The sequence below is a fragment of the Budorcas taxicolor genome, chromosome 9 (genome assembly GCF_023091745.1).
Source record: "Budorcas taxicolor isolate Tak-1 chromosome 9, Takin1.1, whole genome shotgun sequence".
In the NCBI taxonomy this organism is placed as follows: domain Eukaryota; kingdom Metazoa; phylum Chordata; class Mammalia; order Artiodactyla; family Bovidae; genus Budorcas; species Budorcas taxicolor.
Window position 1 is genome coordinate 73,105,164 of NC_068918.1, and position 16,055 is coordinate 73,121,218.

General features: G+C 37.8%; 1 protein-coding gene across 1 annotated transcript in view; it reads left to right on the forward strand.

The window, feature by feature from the left end:
* The window catches only part of UTRN (utrophin), a 543,338-nt gene that overhangs the window by 237,534 nt on the left and 289,749 nt on the right, over nucleotides 1–16,055 (forward strand). The window contains exons 41-44 of the mRNA XM_052646047.1: nucleotides 2,095–2,245; nucleotides 3,438–3,613; nucleotides 10,967–11,102; nucleotides 12,738–12,887. Coding sequence (XP_052502007.1) covers nucleotides 2,095–2,245; nucleotides 3,438–3,613; nucleotides 10,967–11,102; nucleotides 12,738–12,887 — 613 coding nt within the window. The remainder of the gene's footprint in view (nucleotides 1–2,094; nucleotides 2,246–3,437; nucleotides 3,614–10,966; nucleotides 11,103–12,737; nucleotides 12,888–16,055) is intronic.

Consider the following 16,055-nt stretch of genomic DNA (forward strand, 5'->3'; position numbering starts at 1 on the left):
GCTTCTGTTTCAAATACAAACCATAGATGGGGTAAGACTTGTACTTTGAGTCCTATGAGTCTCTGGAAGTCCATAGTCCTTTGCAGTTCCCTGCTGCCTCCCATAAAAGCTGGCTGGATTAGAGAGGATGAGATAGTTCTTTGAATCCCATCTGAACATGGATCTTTCTGTCGTGTTTTTTTTTTTAAAATATAAAATCCACAAGTATTATGCTTAGATTTACTGGAATTTATGTTCTGTTTTGATGGTAATTACCTTTACTAAGTTTAACATTTCTATTCTCAGTCTTTGGAGCAGCCTTTCTAGCAATATTTTCTATTCACACTTCACCATCTCAGAATTTATGTTTGCTGTGTTTTTACAAATGATAGTGAAGATTATCTTAATATCTTCTCATCATGTTTTGTTTGAAGTGCATTTATTTTTGTCATGCCCAATAGAATGTTGTAACCTTGTGGGCACTCAGCAAATATTAACTGAATTTTCAAAATGTTTTTCATGGAAGAAGGAAACATAAACATTATTTAGCAGTTAGCAATGTTAGGGACCATTTTATTGCTTTTTAAAATATTAATATTACCTTTTTATTACAAACTATTTTGTATTGTCACTAAAATTTCTGAGATCTCTTCTAAACTTCTCCTGGTACCACTACTCTAAATAAAAAGGTCGACAGAAATGACATAGGATTCCAAGCCAAGAAAGCTTTTCCTCTTCATATTTATTTTATTTTGTCCCGGATACGACAAGCACTGGAGTCTGACTTTATCTCGTTTCTAACAAGTTAGGTTTGAATAGAAGTCTTAGCAGTCTTTGTCTCATTGTCTAGCCTGAGCTTTGCAGCTTCTCCCATCCTGCTGTGTGTTCTGATCAGTGAGACACACCAGGTTAGTTACAGCACAGAGTATACGTTAGTCTGCTGCTGCTGCTGCTGCTGCTGCTAAGTGTAGCGCAGCCGTAATAAGAGACTGCAGATGGCCTAAACAACAGACATTTATTTTCTCTCGGTTCTGGAGGCTGGAAGTCCAAGATCAAGGTACTAGCAGAGCTCAGTTTCTGGTGAGGCTTCTCTTCCTGGCTTGCAGGACACACCTTCTTGCTGTGACCTTACATGTCTTTCCTCTGTGCTCTTGCAGAGAGAGAGACAGACAGACAGACAGTAGCAGACAGACAGAAAGAGACACACAGAAAGAGATTTCTTATGTCTCTTTCTCTTATTAGGCCAACAGTTCTATGGGATTAGTGACCGATACGACCTCATTTGGACTTCCCTGGTGGCTCAGATGGTAAAGAATACACCTGCAGTGCAGGAGATGTGGGTTCAATCGCTGGGTCAGGCAGATCCCCTGGAGAAGCAAATGGCAACCCACTCCAGTGTTCTTGCCTGGGAAATCCCATGGCCAGAAGAGCCTGCTGGGCCACAGTCCCTGGGGTCACAAAGAGTTGCACATGACTGAGAAACTAAAACTTATCATCTCATTTAACCTTAATTATCTCCCTAAACACCCTGTCTCCAAATATAGTCATGTTAAGGGTTAGGGCTTCGACATATGGATTTTGGGGGGGTACACAATTCAGTCTGTAGCACAGAGTTAATAGACTGCAAGGGAATTTTGATGTGTTTTGGCCTTTAAGTTTTGTTCTAGCTGGGAACTAAGTGTTTTGGAAATAAAATCCCCTAATTTTTTCCTCAGAGAATAAAGTAATTAATCATATTATACATTTCATGATATCTAAAATGTTAAGTGTTCAAAGTTGGGTGGGCTAACATGCCTGCAGCTAATCTATCTTGATTTTTGCAGCCAGAGATGCCTCTCTATTCAATTAGAAAACTGCCTAGTGTGTGTGTGTCTGTGTGCATGATGTGAGGGGGGAGGTATATGCAGATTGCTTTACTCTTGGTATGATGCATGTTTCTGTAAGAGGAATCATTAACAGTAATCCATTACGAAAACTGGTCTTATAGAGCAGTGAGCTGTGAATTCACTCATTTTGAGGCTTTTGGTTTAAATGAAATTTAAATTTCCTTTTTAGAAAATCGCTTCTAGATGGTCCTGGAAAGTTTGGAAACCTATTTTGTTTGTTGTCCCTTAGTTATTTTGATAGGGCTATGGAGGAATGGAGACAGTTCCACTGTGACCTTAATGACCTCACACACTGGATAACAGAAGCTGAAGAGTTACTGGCTGGTACTTTTGCTCAGGATGGTGGCCTGGACTTAGAGAAGGCCAGGATACATCAGCAGGTGAGTGCTTTCTGTAAGAGGCTGGGGATGTGCTGAAAACTTGGCTTATTTAGTATTCACCGTTTAAGACAGGTTTTAAAAGGAGGGGCCTACAGTATTAATTTTTCAGGGGTATACAGACCATCTGTTATTTTTGTTCCAGTTCTAGTTTTCAGTTTTAAAGGTCTATGAAAAAAATAGTCTTTCAATTTAAATTAGGAATTTAAAGAAATTTAAATAATATTTGAAAAATATCAAAACAATTTTATTTTTAAAATTTTATATTCAGAACTTATAAAATTTTATGCTCAAGACTATCAAGGACAAAAAGATATCTGTATACCTCACCTTTATTTTCTATAGTTAAACACTTAGAGATCTTATTTTTCTTTGTATCATTGATCATTATTATAAAAGTAAATTATTTTTGAGTTATATCAGGGCAGCTGCTCATGTATGTCTAATTCAGTCTTGGGAAAATAGAACACAATAGTTAAATCAGTTCTGCTGACAGTAATAGGTCTTTAGAAATAATGGTTAAAATTTCAATTTACCCTTGTTGAGAATATTTTCTCTTTTATTAAATTTTTAAAATATATTTAGTGTAGAAGGTTTATGAGGAGTTAGAGAATGCTTTTATTTTCTCATCAATATGTTAATACATTTTTCTTATTTTTAGAGTCATAGAGAAGTACTTAAATTTGACTTTAAAATATCCTTTCTTAATCCATTGCTTAAAAATTTACAGACCAGTGAAGCAATGTCTCAATAAAATGCACACTGAGGTTTACTTACATATGGTAAGACATAATAATATATGGGAGTAGAGGGTTTAAACAGTTTTTTAAGAGACACTTTCAAGCCCATGTTTAGAGGATAAGGAATTCATTTTAATCAAGCATGATTGATGCTTATGTGTCAATATAAAAAGCTGTTATTTATTTTGTATTATTAGGCTGTTCTCTTTTGCTGTATTTTGCCTGATGACATTCATAAGAGTGGGTTAGATTTCAAAATAGATTTCATTTAATCTGTTGATTGAAATGTAATTAAAGTGTTAAAAATGCCTTTTTCATATACATAAAATATCTTTCCAGGGCTTTGTTTCTCTAACACTTATACTGACACTACGCCATGGTACCTAAATGGATTCACTGCCTCAGAACAGTTTAATTTAGCAGTGGAGTTAATCTTGAGTGGTTCTCTATTACAGGAACTCGAGGAGGGGATCAGCAGCCACCAGCCGAGTTTTGCAGCACTAAACAGAACGGGGGATGGGATTATACAGAAACTCTCCCCGACAGATGGAAGCTTCTTGAAGGACAAGCTGGCAGGTTTAAACCAACGCTGGGGTGCAATCGCTGCAGAAGTGAAGGATCGGCGACCAAGGTGATTAAGCCGTGATAACTCAAGGGCACGGGGTGAGGGTATTTGGGCAGAACCTTGAGATACAAGATGATGAGTTCCAAGTTCTTTTTATCATTTGCTATTAGGGGGAGGGTATGGCTACTCCAGTATTCTTACCTGGAGAATCCCATGGACCGAGGATCCTGGCGGGCTAAGTCCTTGGGGTTGCAGAGAGTCAGATACGACTGAGTGACTAACACTTTCACTTTTTGCTCTCATGTTACAAGAGTTTTGCTGACGTTTAAGACTTCCACTGCCCACGTTCTGTATTTTTGTGTTTTTCTATGTTTAAAAGGCCATCCATTGCCTAACATTTCTACTCAGATATGTCAAAAAAATCTTCATTCCTCTTTTTTGCTGACTGTTTATTATGACACAGGGACTTTGCGACAGGAATTTGAAGTAGGTGGAGGAGCACTCTGGACTCTCTGGCTGAAGAAGGGGGTTTCAGGGCAAGCTTCTCCCTCCCTCACTTCCTGACAGGGTCTCTGGGTCTTGAAGAGGAATCTGCCTCACTGAGGAATTCTTGGTGTCTAAGGGTGCCCTGTGTCTTTATACGTCAGTGCTGTGTACATAATAGAGTTCCTCATCTATATGACATAGTAAATATAATTTATTATTGTGTTTTTATGTCAGATTATGTTGCAATGCCCCACATATTAATACTAGGGTGTCTTCTGGTTGCAAACATGTTTGATTACCAGTGAATAGAATACTCAACATTGCACATATTATTTCATGTATTACTTTACCATTATTTGAAATTATGTTTGAGACAGTCAGGATTTAATGGATGATTCCTATTTTGCTGAATACATTTCATCTTGAGAGGGTGAGTTAATGATAGTTTTGTTTTAAAATCTCCAAGATATTTTTTTCTGATAAGTTTAACTGTAGATGATATATTATTTTAGTGATAAACTATTGTTTTGTTAAAGGCCAATCTAATACTTTATCAAGTTCGGTATTATAGTATAACATAAAATATTGAACTTTGAGTATTTGGCTTGTGGCTACTTTTTAATACATGCTTGTTGCAAAAAAGAGCTTTTGCCTAATTTAGAAAAATTTTTATTTGTTTATTTACTTAAAATTTTTGGCTGTGCTGGGTCTTTGTTGTTCCTTGGTCAACTTTTTTCTAGTTGCAGCAAGCAGGGGCTACTCTCTGGTTGCAATGTGCAGGCTTTTTATTGTGGTGCCTTCTCTTGCAGAGCACAGGCTCTAAGGACACATGTGCTTCAGTATTTGTGGCTCATGGGCTTCAGAGTGAGAGCTCAGTATTTGTGGCACATGTACTTAGCTGCTGCATGGCACGTGGGATCTTCCTGGGCCAGGGATGGAACTCGTGTTCCCTGCATTGGCAGGTGGATTCTTTACCACTGGACCACCAGGGCAGTCCTGGCAACTGTTTATAATCTAACATCATCTTTTATTTTGTGTGGTTTGGTAAAAGTCAATCATAGTTTGTGTGTCTTGATTGAGAGGTAGCCATGTGGCAAAGACAGCATTTGGCCTCATTTAATCCAACAACACAAGAGAAGACTCGACACATGGATATCACCAGATGATTAACACCAAAATCAGATTGATTACATTCTTTGCAACCAAAGATGGAGAAGCTCTATACAGTCAGCAAAAACAAGACCAGGAGCTGAATGTGGCTCAGATCATGAACTCCTTATTGCCAAATTCAGCCTTAAATTGAAGAAAGTAGGGAAAACCACTAGACCATTCAGGTATGACCTAAATCAAATCCCTTACGATTATACAGTGGAAGTGAGAAATAGATTTAAGGGACTACATCTGATAGATAGAGTGCCTGATGAACTATGGACGGAGGTTCATGACACTGTACAGGAGACAGAGATCAAGACCAACCCCATGGAAAAGAAATGCAAAAAAGCAAAATGGCTGTCTGAGGAGGCCTTACAAATAGCTGTGAAAAGAAGAGAAGAGAAAAACAAAGGAGAAAAGGAAAGCTATAAGCATCTGAATGCAGAGTTCCAAAGAATAGCAAGGAGAGATAAGAAAATCGTGCTCAGCGATCAATGCAAAGAAATAGAGGAAAACACCAGAATGGGAAAGACTAGAGATCTCTTCAGTAAAATAGGAGATACACTTCATGCAAAGATGGGCTCAATAAAGGACAAAGATGGTATGGACCTAACAGAAGCAGAAGATATTAAGAAGAGGTGGCAAGAATACACAGAAGAACTGTACGAAACAGATCTTCATGACCAAGATAATCACAATGGTGTGATCACTCACAGAGCCAGACATCCTGGAATGTGAAGTCAACTGGGTCTTAGAAAGCATCACTACGAACAAAGCTAGTAGAGGTGATGGAATTCCAGTTGAGCTGTTTCAAATCCTGAAAGATGATGCTGTGAAAGTGCTGCACTCAATATGCGAACAAATTTGGAAAACTCAGTAGTGGCCACAGGCCTGGAAAAGGTCAGCTTTCATTCCAGTCCCAAAGAAAGGCAATGCCAAAGAATGCTCAAAATACCGCACAATTGCACTCATCTCCCAGGCTAGTAAAGTGATACTTAAAATTCTCCAAGCCAGGCTTCAGCAATACGTGAACCGTGAACTTCCAGATGTTCCAGCTGGTTTTAGAAAAGGCAGAGGAAACAGAGATCAAATTGCCAACATCCACTGGATCATGGAAAAAGGAAGAGAGTTCCAGAAAAACATCTATTTCTGCTTTTTTGACTATGCCAAAGCCTTTGACTGTGTGGATCACAATAAACTGTGGAAAATTCTTGAAGAGATGGAAATACCAGACCATCTGACCTGCTTGCTGAGAAATCTGTATGCAGGTCAGGAAGCAACAGTTAGATCTGGACGTGGAACAACAGGCTGGTTCCAAATAGGAAAAGGAGTACATCAAGACTGTATATTGTTATCTTACTTATTTAACTTCTATGCAGAGTACATCATGAGAAATGCTGGGCTGGAAGAAGCACCACCTGGAATCAAGATTGCTGGGAGAAATATCAATAACCTCAGATATGCAGATGACACCACTCTTATGGCAGAAAGTGAAGAGGAACTCAAAAGCCTCTTGATGAAAGTGAAAGAGGAGAGTGAAAAAGTTGGCTTAAAGCTTAACATTCAGAAAATGAAGATCATGGCATCTGGTCCCATCACTTCATGGGAAATAGATGGGGAAACAGTGGAAACAATGTCAGACTTTATTTTTTGGGCTCCAAAATCACTGCAGATGGTGATTGCAGCCATGAATGTAAAAGACGCTTACTCCTTGGAAGGAAAGTTATGACCAACCTAGATAGCATATTGAAGAGCAGAGACATTACTTTGCCAACAAAGGTCCGTCTAGTTCAGGCTATGGTTTTTCCAGTGGTCATGTATGGATATGAGAGTTGGACTGTGAAGAAAGCTGAGCACTGAAGAATTGATGCTTTTGAACTGTGGTGTTGGAGAAGACTCTTGAGAGTCCCTTGGACTGCAAGGAGATCCAACTAGTCCATTCTAAAGGAGATCAGTCCTGGGTGTTCATTGGAAAAGACTGATGGTAAAGCTGCAACTCCAATACTTTGGCCACCTCACGTGGAAAAGACTCTGATGCTGGGAGGGATTGGGGGCAGGAGGAGAAGGGGACGACAGAGGATGAGATGGCTGGATGGCATCACCGACTCGATGGACATGAGTTTGAGTGAAGTCTGGGAGTTGGTGATGGACAGGGAGGCCTGGCATGCTGCAATTCATGGGGTCTTAAAGAGTTGGACACGACTGAGCGACTGAACTGAACTGAACTGAATCCTCACAACTATCCTGTGAGGGGGCTAGTTAGATCCATTGTACAGCTTGGAAACTGAGGCTCAGAGTGGAGAAGTGAAGTATTAATAACTGTCCAGGGTCTCATAGAAAGTTAGTGACAGTACTTAATCTCGTGAATACTGTGCATGTAAAAGGTGGGTAGACCTCAGAGCTCTCTGGCTAAGTTTCCTCCTCTGTGAATGAGAACTGGGGTATCTTCTCAGAGGATTGTCATGAGGATTAAAGGAGACACTTTTTGTAAAAAGCTTATGCCCTATCTATTCATACTAAACCCTCAAAATATCTAGTTCTGTTATTGTAAGCTATCCTATGACTTATTCTCCAAGCATGGTATTGGTGTTTTACCAATGATTGATTAAATGATTTGATCAGTATTTATGAGCTTTGTGTTTAGCGCAGGGGATACAAGTATGACTAAAGAACTCAGAGGGACTATGATGAAGAAAATGTTTAAAGGAAAAAGTAATCTGATGTGATGAAGGGTACATTATTATTATAAGAAGACAGTGTGTTGTCATAGACTCAGGGGTGATGGGCTGTGGAATTCACACATTCAGGGGAGGGATCCAGAAGCTGATATTGAAGCATTTATAGCAATTTCCTATAAATTTTTCTTAAGGATGGTCTTGAAGGGAAATGGTACAGAACAGGCAAGGTGGGAGGCATGAAATAGTGTGGCTGAGTAAAAAATCTGTGGTTAGATGGTGAGAAGGGCTCAGGGGACCAGGGGCAGGGTGGGGAGTCCCACAGGATTTTATGTGTCATGCTAATGAGTTGGTGCTGCCAGGAGATCAAACCAGTCAATCCTAAAGGAAATCAGTCCTGAATATTCATTGGAAGGACTGTTACTGAAGCTGAAGCTCCAATACTTTGGCCTACTGATGTGAAGAACTGACTCCTTAGAAAAGACCCTGATGCTGGGAAAGATTGAAGGCAGGAGGAGAAGGGGACAACAGAAGATGAAATAATTGGATGGCCACCAACTTGATGGACATGAGTTTGAGCAAGCCCTGGGAGTTGGTGATAGACAGGGAAGCCTGGCCTGCTGTAGTCTGTGGGGTCACAAATAGTCAGACACGACTGAGCAACTCAACTGAAGTGAACGAGTTGGCAGGGAGAGTCCCTCTAGCTTGAAAATGATCTCTTCAAGGTCTTCTTAAGAAAAAAGATGTACTTGCTGGTATGGTATTAGCAATAACTGTAGAAATTTCCCTAATCAATTTCAAATGGATCTCTGTGGGATGTGACAATTATTGCTTCTGGGACTGACATGGTGAAGCTAAAAGATGCTTGACTCATTTTTTTGAGAAGAGGAAAGAATAATGAATCTCTTCTCTAGCATCTTGTATTTTAATTAAAGCAGTATTTGTTTTCATAAATTCACATTTAACTTTAGGTTTGAATTTGTCTTAACTTGGGGCCACCTTGCAATTTTATGGGCTTATTATGTGTACTGTTATTACTCATTGAGAAATAGCACACAGCTCAATTTATTTTTGTATTGAATGTCTGTTGTTAAATATTTGCACAGTTCAGCAACTTATGGTGTTATTCCTTAATGAGCAATTGTTATCTACTGTTTGATCATGAATTTATAACTTGTTTTTACTTAGTGATAACATTTAAAATGTAGATTATATTTAGCTAGTTTGCAGATGAAAATTTTGTGAGACTCAAATATGTCTTATTGAAATTACTTGATAATGTTAGTTTTCCTCATAGATATATTTTCAAAATACTACATTAGTTGCGATTATGAAACCCTGGAAATTTAAATTGCTACTTTTTTTGAAACACAAGGTCAATAGTAATATTTTCATTGTTTTTCCAGTTGTTATTTAAAGACTCTTCGATACAGAGGGTGAATTACCTGTTTGGGTTCTGGTGGTCTAAACAATATAGCTTTATTCATTTATTTAACTCTTGAAGCAGTGTTCTCTCCTGATGAATGCTTAAAAATGAAAGCTTATGATCCTGTGGAGATTAGTCTCTAAGTCGTGTCCGACACTTGGAACCTCTTAGCCTCGCCTGCTAGGCTCCTCTGTCCATGAGATTTTCCAGGAAGGAATACCAGAGTGAGTTGCCATTCCCTTCACCAGGGGATCTTTCCAGCCCAGTGATCAAACCCTGGTCTCCTGCATGGCAGGCAGATTGTTTACCGACTGAGCTGCTGGGGAAAGATGTGATTCTGTAGAGATTTATCATCAATTTTTTAAAATTAAAGGTTATTTACAATGTTGTGTTAGTTTCAGGTGTACCACAAAAGTGATTCAGTTATACACATACATATGTATCTATTCTTTTTAGATTCTTGTCTCTTATTTGTTATTACAAAATACTAAATATAGTTCCCTGTGCTATAGAGTAGGTCCTTGTTGGTTGTCTACTTTATATATGGTAGTGTGTATATGTTCATCCCAAACACCTATTTTATTCCTCTCCCTTTCCTGGTTAGATTTTTAAACATTAAAATACTCTTCTTCAAAAATCACTGACTCTCTATTAAATATATAAGATTTATTTAGCATTTAATCTATACGTATTGCATCATTGTGTTAGGTGTATTTGTGATTAAAAAGAAAAAATTATAGGCATAAAAATGTAAATTCTTATTAGGGATGACATAATATAATTCATTTAAAAAATTGCATTTTATTTTTAAGCCATCAGCTAATAGCAGGAGCTATAGAAGTGATACCACCACCAAGTTCTAAATAGCTTTCAAACTCTTTCTTAAAAATCTTGTTTGTCAAATGAGTTCTGATCATATTCTCATCTTCTGACAGATGGTTTATATAATTATAAATGTTATTCTTATAACATTAAAAGATGTAATTAAGGCAGTTCCTTTTTTATATTCATATGACTGTTTCCTTATGTCCTTTAAAACTTTGGCTTTGTTTTTCTAAACCCTTTTTTGTAACTTGGTGCTATATTCAAATATAATACTTATTTTAATGAGCTCATCAAATTCCCATTTTTCTTGTCTTTCCTAATATTTCTAAAAATTTCCCATTTTTGGTATCTTGCCTTGTTCTTGCTCTTTCTTTCCTATGAATAAAGTAGAGTAATAGTTGCCCCCTAATGTGAATGTCATATAATGATACCTTTCTACCTCCATGGAGTACTCAAAGAGAATTATGTATTTTTCCTTATTATTTTAGATAAAGACATTTTTCATGTGTTCTTTTTAAAGCCTCCACTATGCTGTACGGTGGTGTCTAGCTTTAAAAAGTCCTTTGTATTAAATTTATACATAGTTTTTATGATGAAGGAAGACAACATTTTTTAGTTTCAATGTTTTTTTAATTTATTGAAGGAAGAAATCTTATTCTTATATTTGCATATAACTTTGCAAAATGTATACATTACTATTAATACTCATTTAGAAGTGCATGTTAAAATAATTGATACATATTAAGATTATTTTTTTGTATGTGGCATATTTAGTCAGAATATCCAATGTAGATATATAGTGTTCTAGTTAATTGGTTAATTTTCTCAGTATTTTTAAATAATTTGTCCTTTTAGGTTAAAAGGAGAAAGTAAGCAGATGATGGAGTATAGAGAAAGACTAGATGAGATTATCTGTTGGTTAACAAAGGCTGAGAATGCTGTACAGAAAAGATCAACCACTGAACTGGAAGGAAACCTGCAAGAATTAACAGTAAGTGATTTATTTGTCTCTATATTTGCTGATGCTTTTTTGATGCATGAACATTAACACTAAAAATAAGATATTGCATGACTAAATAAGAAAAGGGGAAGAAGCTTTGTATTTATGGTAAGAGTGGTGAACTTTAAAGAGGAATATATATATATATTTTTAATTTTAAAGAGCAACTGTTATTTCATCATTGCAGAGGTAAGGCTTCACTCATGTAAAAGTGATGTCATGTGGGTCTAAGTATTGGACCAAAGGATTTTAGAATATTTTAAACTGTCATCATCATTTTAGAATATAATAATGCTGGGAAGTATAGTTTTTTCCTTTTGGATTTAGAAAATTATTAATTACTGATTACTATCTATAAGATGCAGAGAAGGCAATGGCAACCCACTCGAGTACTCTTGCCTGGAAAATCCCATGGGCGGAGGAGCCTGGTAGGCTGCAGTCCATGGGGTCGCAAAGAGTCGGACATGACTGAGCGACTTCACTTTTCACTTTTCACTTTCATGGATTGGAGAAGGAAATGGCAACCCATTCCAGTGTTCTTGCCTGGAGAACCCCAGGGATGAGGGAGGCTGGTGGGCTGTCGTCTATGGGGTCACACAGAGTCGGACACAACTGAAGTGATTTAGCAGCAGCAGCAGCAGCATCTATAAAATGAGTTCTACAAGAAGACTCCAAGTGACTTGAGAGTTACTGCAGCTTATTATGGACTTATTGTCACAGTTGTATTAATTAAAGTTTCTTTGTTGATCTGCAACCAGCAAGAATTGTTTAAAATTGTATAGGTATACAACATATAAAAATACATAAAGGTATATAGGTATGTTATTAATAATATACCCAAATGTCCATACATTTTTATATCCACAAATTTTATATTTTTTGTGTTAAGAATTAAAGTACTTGTAGAGCAATAAGCAAAATGTGCTCACATTTTTATTAAAAGAAATTGTGTGTGAGTATAGATACATACACATGCGTGCAGCAAGGAATATCTAAAATGATACCCACTAATCTGATTAGAGATTTTATCTAAAGGAATAGGATTGAGGTATTTGGGGAAAGAAAATTTTAATACTGATGAAAAATACATGGCAAGTGGTTATTAAGTTGTCATTTCAAAATCTGACAAATATCTAACAAGCTTGTTCGTGTTTATTATAAAAATTTTAGTAGTTTTCTTGGAATATGCCTTTTGTAAACAATTTGGGGTTAGTCACAAGGGTTAGCACAGTATATTGGGATAGGTAGACAATGCACGCATAAAATGCTTTTGTTGTTTCTCGGGATTTTTGGCCTTTTGTTAGAATAAACACCATTTTTATGATTTATCTAAGAACAGAATATTAAGTTGTCAAGATAAATATGACATTATATGACCCTGTTAAGAGGTGCAGAGTTGGGAGTAGTAATTCATTTGCATACAGTGCATACTGGAAGTGGGAGTTCATTCCCAAATTAGTTACAGTTTGTTAACATCAATTCAGGCTTCTTAGAAGTTTATTTTCCATTTAAGAAATTAAAGGTCCACGTTTATAGGACTATTTCCCATAGAGATTTCTAACACAGTTCTTGATCTTTTACTGGCATGACAAACTTTTAACCATACCTCTCTTCTGACTCCCTTAGGACTTAACCCAGGAGATGGATGTACAAGCTGAGAAACTCAAGTGGCTGAAAAGAACTGAACTGGAAATGCTTTCAGATAAAAGTCTGAGTTTACATGAAAGAGAAAAAGTTTCAGAGAGCTTAAGAACTGTAAATTCGTCATGGAATAAGGTGTGCATTAAGAATTACTGTGATACCTTTTTCATGTTTATTGATTTTGTTCTCAAAGAAGTGGGATTATGCAACTAAGTGTACCCAAATATGGGCACATTTTACTAATGCTTACTAGTATTGATAATTATGTTTTTTTCATCTGTCATAGATGGAAGCTTATGTTCTCAAAGAATACTTATTTCACATGGGATTTTTTGACATAGAAGATTTTATATGTTATATACTATATTAAATAATGAGTGTATATTAGAATTAGGCAATAAAATCCTAATAATTATGCTCTGAAAAATGAAAGCCTAAAATAACTTTGTGATGTTGCATGTGACTTTTCATATATATAGATTTATTTCAAATGATTTTATTCATTCAGCATGTATTTACTAGGTCCCATCACTTCATGGGAAATAGATGGGAAAACAGTGGAAACAGTGTCAGACTTTATTTTTTTGGGCTCCAAAATCACTGCAAATGGTGATTGCAACCATGAAATTAAAAGATGCTTACTCCTTGAAAAGAAAGTTGTGACCAACCTAGATAGCATGTTAAAAAGCAGTATTACTTTGCCAACAAAGGTCAGTCTAGTCAAGGCTATGGTTTTTCCAGTGGTCATGTATGGATGTGAGAGTTGGACTATAAAGAAAGCTGAGTGCCGAAGATTTGATGCTTTTGAAGTGTGGTGTTGGAGAAGACTCTTGAGAGTCCCTTGGGCTGCAAGAAGATCCAACCAGGCCGTCCTAAGGGATATCAGTCCTGGGTGTTCATTGGAAGGACTGATGTTGAGGCTGAAACTCCAATACTTTGGCTACCTCATGTGAAGAGTTGACTCATTGGAAAAGAGTCTGATGCTGGGAGGGATTGAGGGCAGGAGGAGAAGGGGACGACAGAGGATAAGATGGCTGGATGGCATTACTGACTTGATGGACATGAGTTTGGGTGAACTCCAGGAGTTGGTGATGGACAGGGAAGCCTGGCATGCTGCAATTCATGGGGTTGCAAACAGTCAGACATGACTGAGCGACTGAACTGAATTGAACTGAAGTAGGTTGTAATGGTATGTGCTACCAATATGACTAAGATAAAGTCCTTTTTCTCACACCATTGCTTCTTTTGCAGTTGAATCAGAGGTAAAGTAATAGGTTTCTATTTATTTTGAGTTGGGTACATAGCATAATGGGTCTTCCCAAGTTTCACAGTGGTAAAGAATCCGCCTGCCAATGCAGGAGATGCAAGAGACTCAGTTTGATTCCTGGGTTGGGAAGATCCCCTGGAGTAGGAAATGTCAACCCACTCCTGTATTCCTACCTGGAAAAGCCCACGGACAGAGAAGCCTGGCGGGCTACAGTTTGTGGTGTTGTGAAGAGTTGGACATGACTGAGCAAATGAGCACGTACTCAGTAAGAAGTCTGTCTGGGACACTGAACAGATATGTTTCTGTCTTGGTTTGGACAGGACCCATATCAATCATTTTTCTTCTTCTCCATCCTTTTAAAATGATAGCCATTCTTCTATAGCTAATGATTTAGATACTTTATTGATCCAGCCTCTCTGCTTGAGAGCTACTGTCTTGATGGGTCACTGTTACTGATGACTCACACAGCTGCATCTCTGGCCTTGCCCTCTCTCCCCATTCAGACTTCATCACAGCTGCGTGCTGAGCATCTGTACTTTGATATCTATGACATCTAATAGGCATCTGATACTAACATACAAGACGAGTACCTGACTCCACCTCCCTCTGGGGTCTTAGTTTACGTTTCCCACCTCAATTACTGGTAATCACATCCTTATTATGGTTTATGCCAAAACTCTGGACTCAGTTTTACAACATGTGAATTATATCTCAGTGAAAAACAAACGAATAAACCCTGGAGTCTCCATCATCAGCTTCTCCTTCAAAATTCCTGTCTCCTTGATGGACAGTTTGAATGGAAGGCTCCATGAGTAGATACACAATAAGGCAAATGGAGCAATTTTAACAAATGTCAATATTGAGTGGCACATGGGTATTCCCTGGGCAATTCTTTCCTCTTTTCTTAGCCTTGCAAAATTTCATAAACTTGGCCACTTCTCACTGCCTCTGTGGCCACTAAGTTGTTTCCTGTGTGATTATCATTGCTGTCATCTCGTGTGATTCCTGCCACGGCCACTTCATTGGCCTCCCTTTTGCCTCACTTTCCCCTTTGTCTGCCTCTCCTTAACAAAGCAACCAAAGTATTTGTTAAGAATCATTCAGGTCAAGTAAATCCCCTGAGAAAAACCCACTAATAGTATTCCATCTCATTCAGACTAATGGCCAAAGTCCTGATGGTGGCTTATGAGGCTGTCGTGTTCTGGCTTCCTGTTATCTCCCTGACTTCATCTGCTACACTCTCTCCTTGCTGTTTTTCAGACGTGTTGGCCCCGTGTCCAACATGCCAGACTCAGCTTGTGCATATTCAATCGGACCACATGTATTTATTTAACACAGAGGATGTCAATGGGTATTGTGTAGAATAGGGCATGCTGGTCACTTTGGGAGCACAATGTCAGACAGAGCTTCCTTTATCGCAGGACTTCACATAGATTCTACACTAATTATGTGAGTTATGAGAATCTAAGACCAAGCAAAAGCAAGGCTCATCATGTAGAGAATTTCAACAGACACATTTTAGGAAATACTAATCTGGATTTTTTCATTAATTCGTGCTTTTATTTGCTCAGTAGGATTTTACTGGGCTCTCATTTTATGCCAGGTACCATTTTAAGAACTGGAAATGTAGCCAAAAGTATGAAATGCTTCTTAACCCAAAGAGCTCATTGTGGGTGAGACAGGAGATAAGCAATTGTAACAAGGAGGTATCTGTGGGAATATAAAAGTGGAGAACCTACCTAACTTTGGGTGGTAGCCACGGAAGGTTTTGTGGAGTTCATATCCAAGCTAATTTACTAAAGATGAATGAGTATTAGTCAGATGGAGGATTGGAGGGAAAGACATTGCAGGGAAAAGAAGCATAAATGACAGGAGCTCGAGGAGACAGAGAGTGAAGCGGATGTCAGGGAGACCGGTGATGACTCCACTCTTGGACATATCTGAATATATACAATTGACAGGAAGAGGATGACTGAAGATCTGTTTTGGAAAGTCATCAGTCTCTTGAAACTCCACTTGATAAATGAAGCAATTAG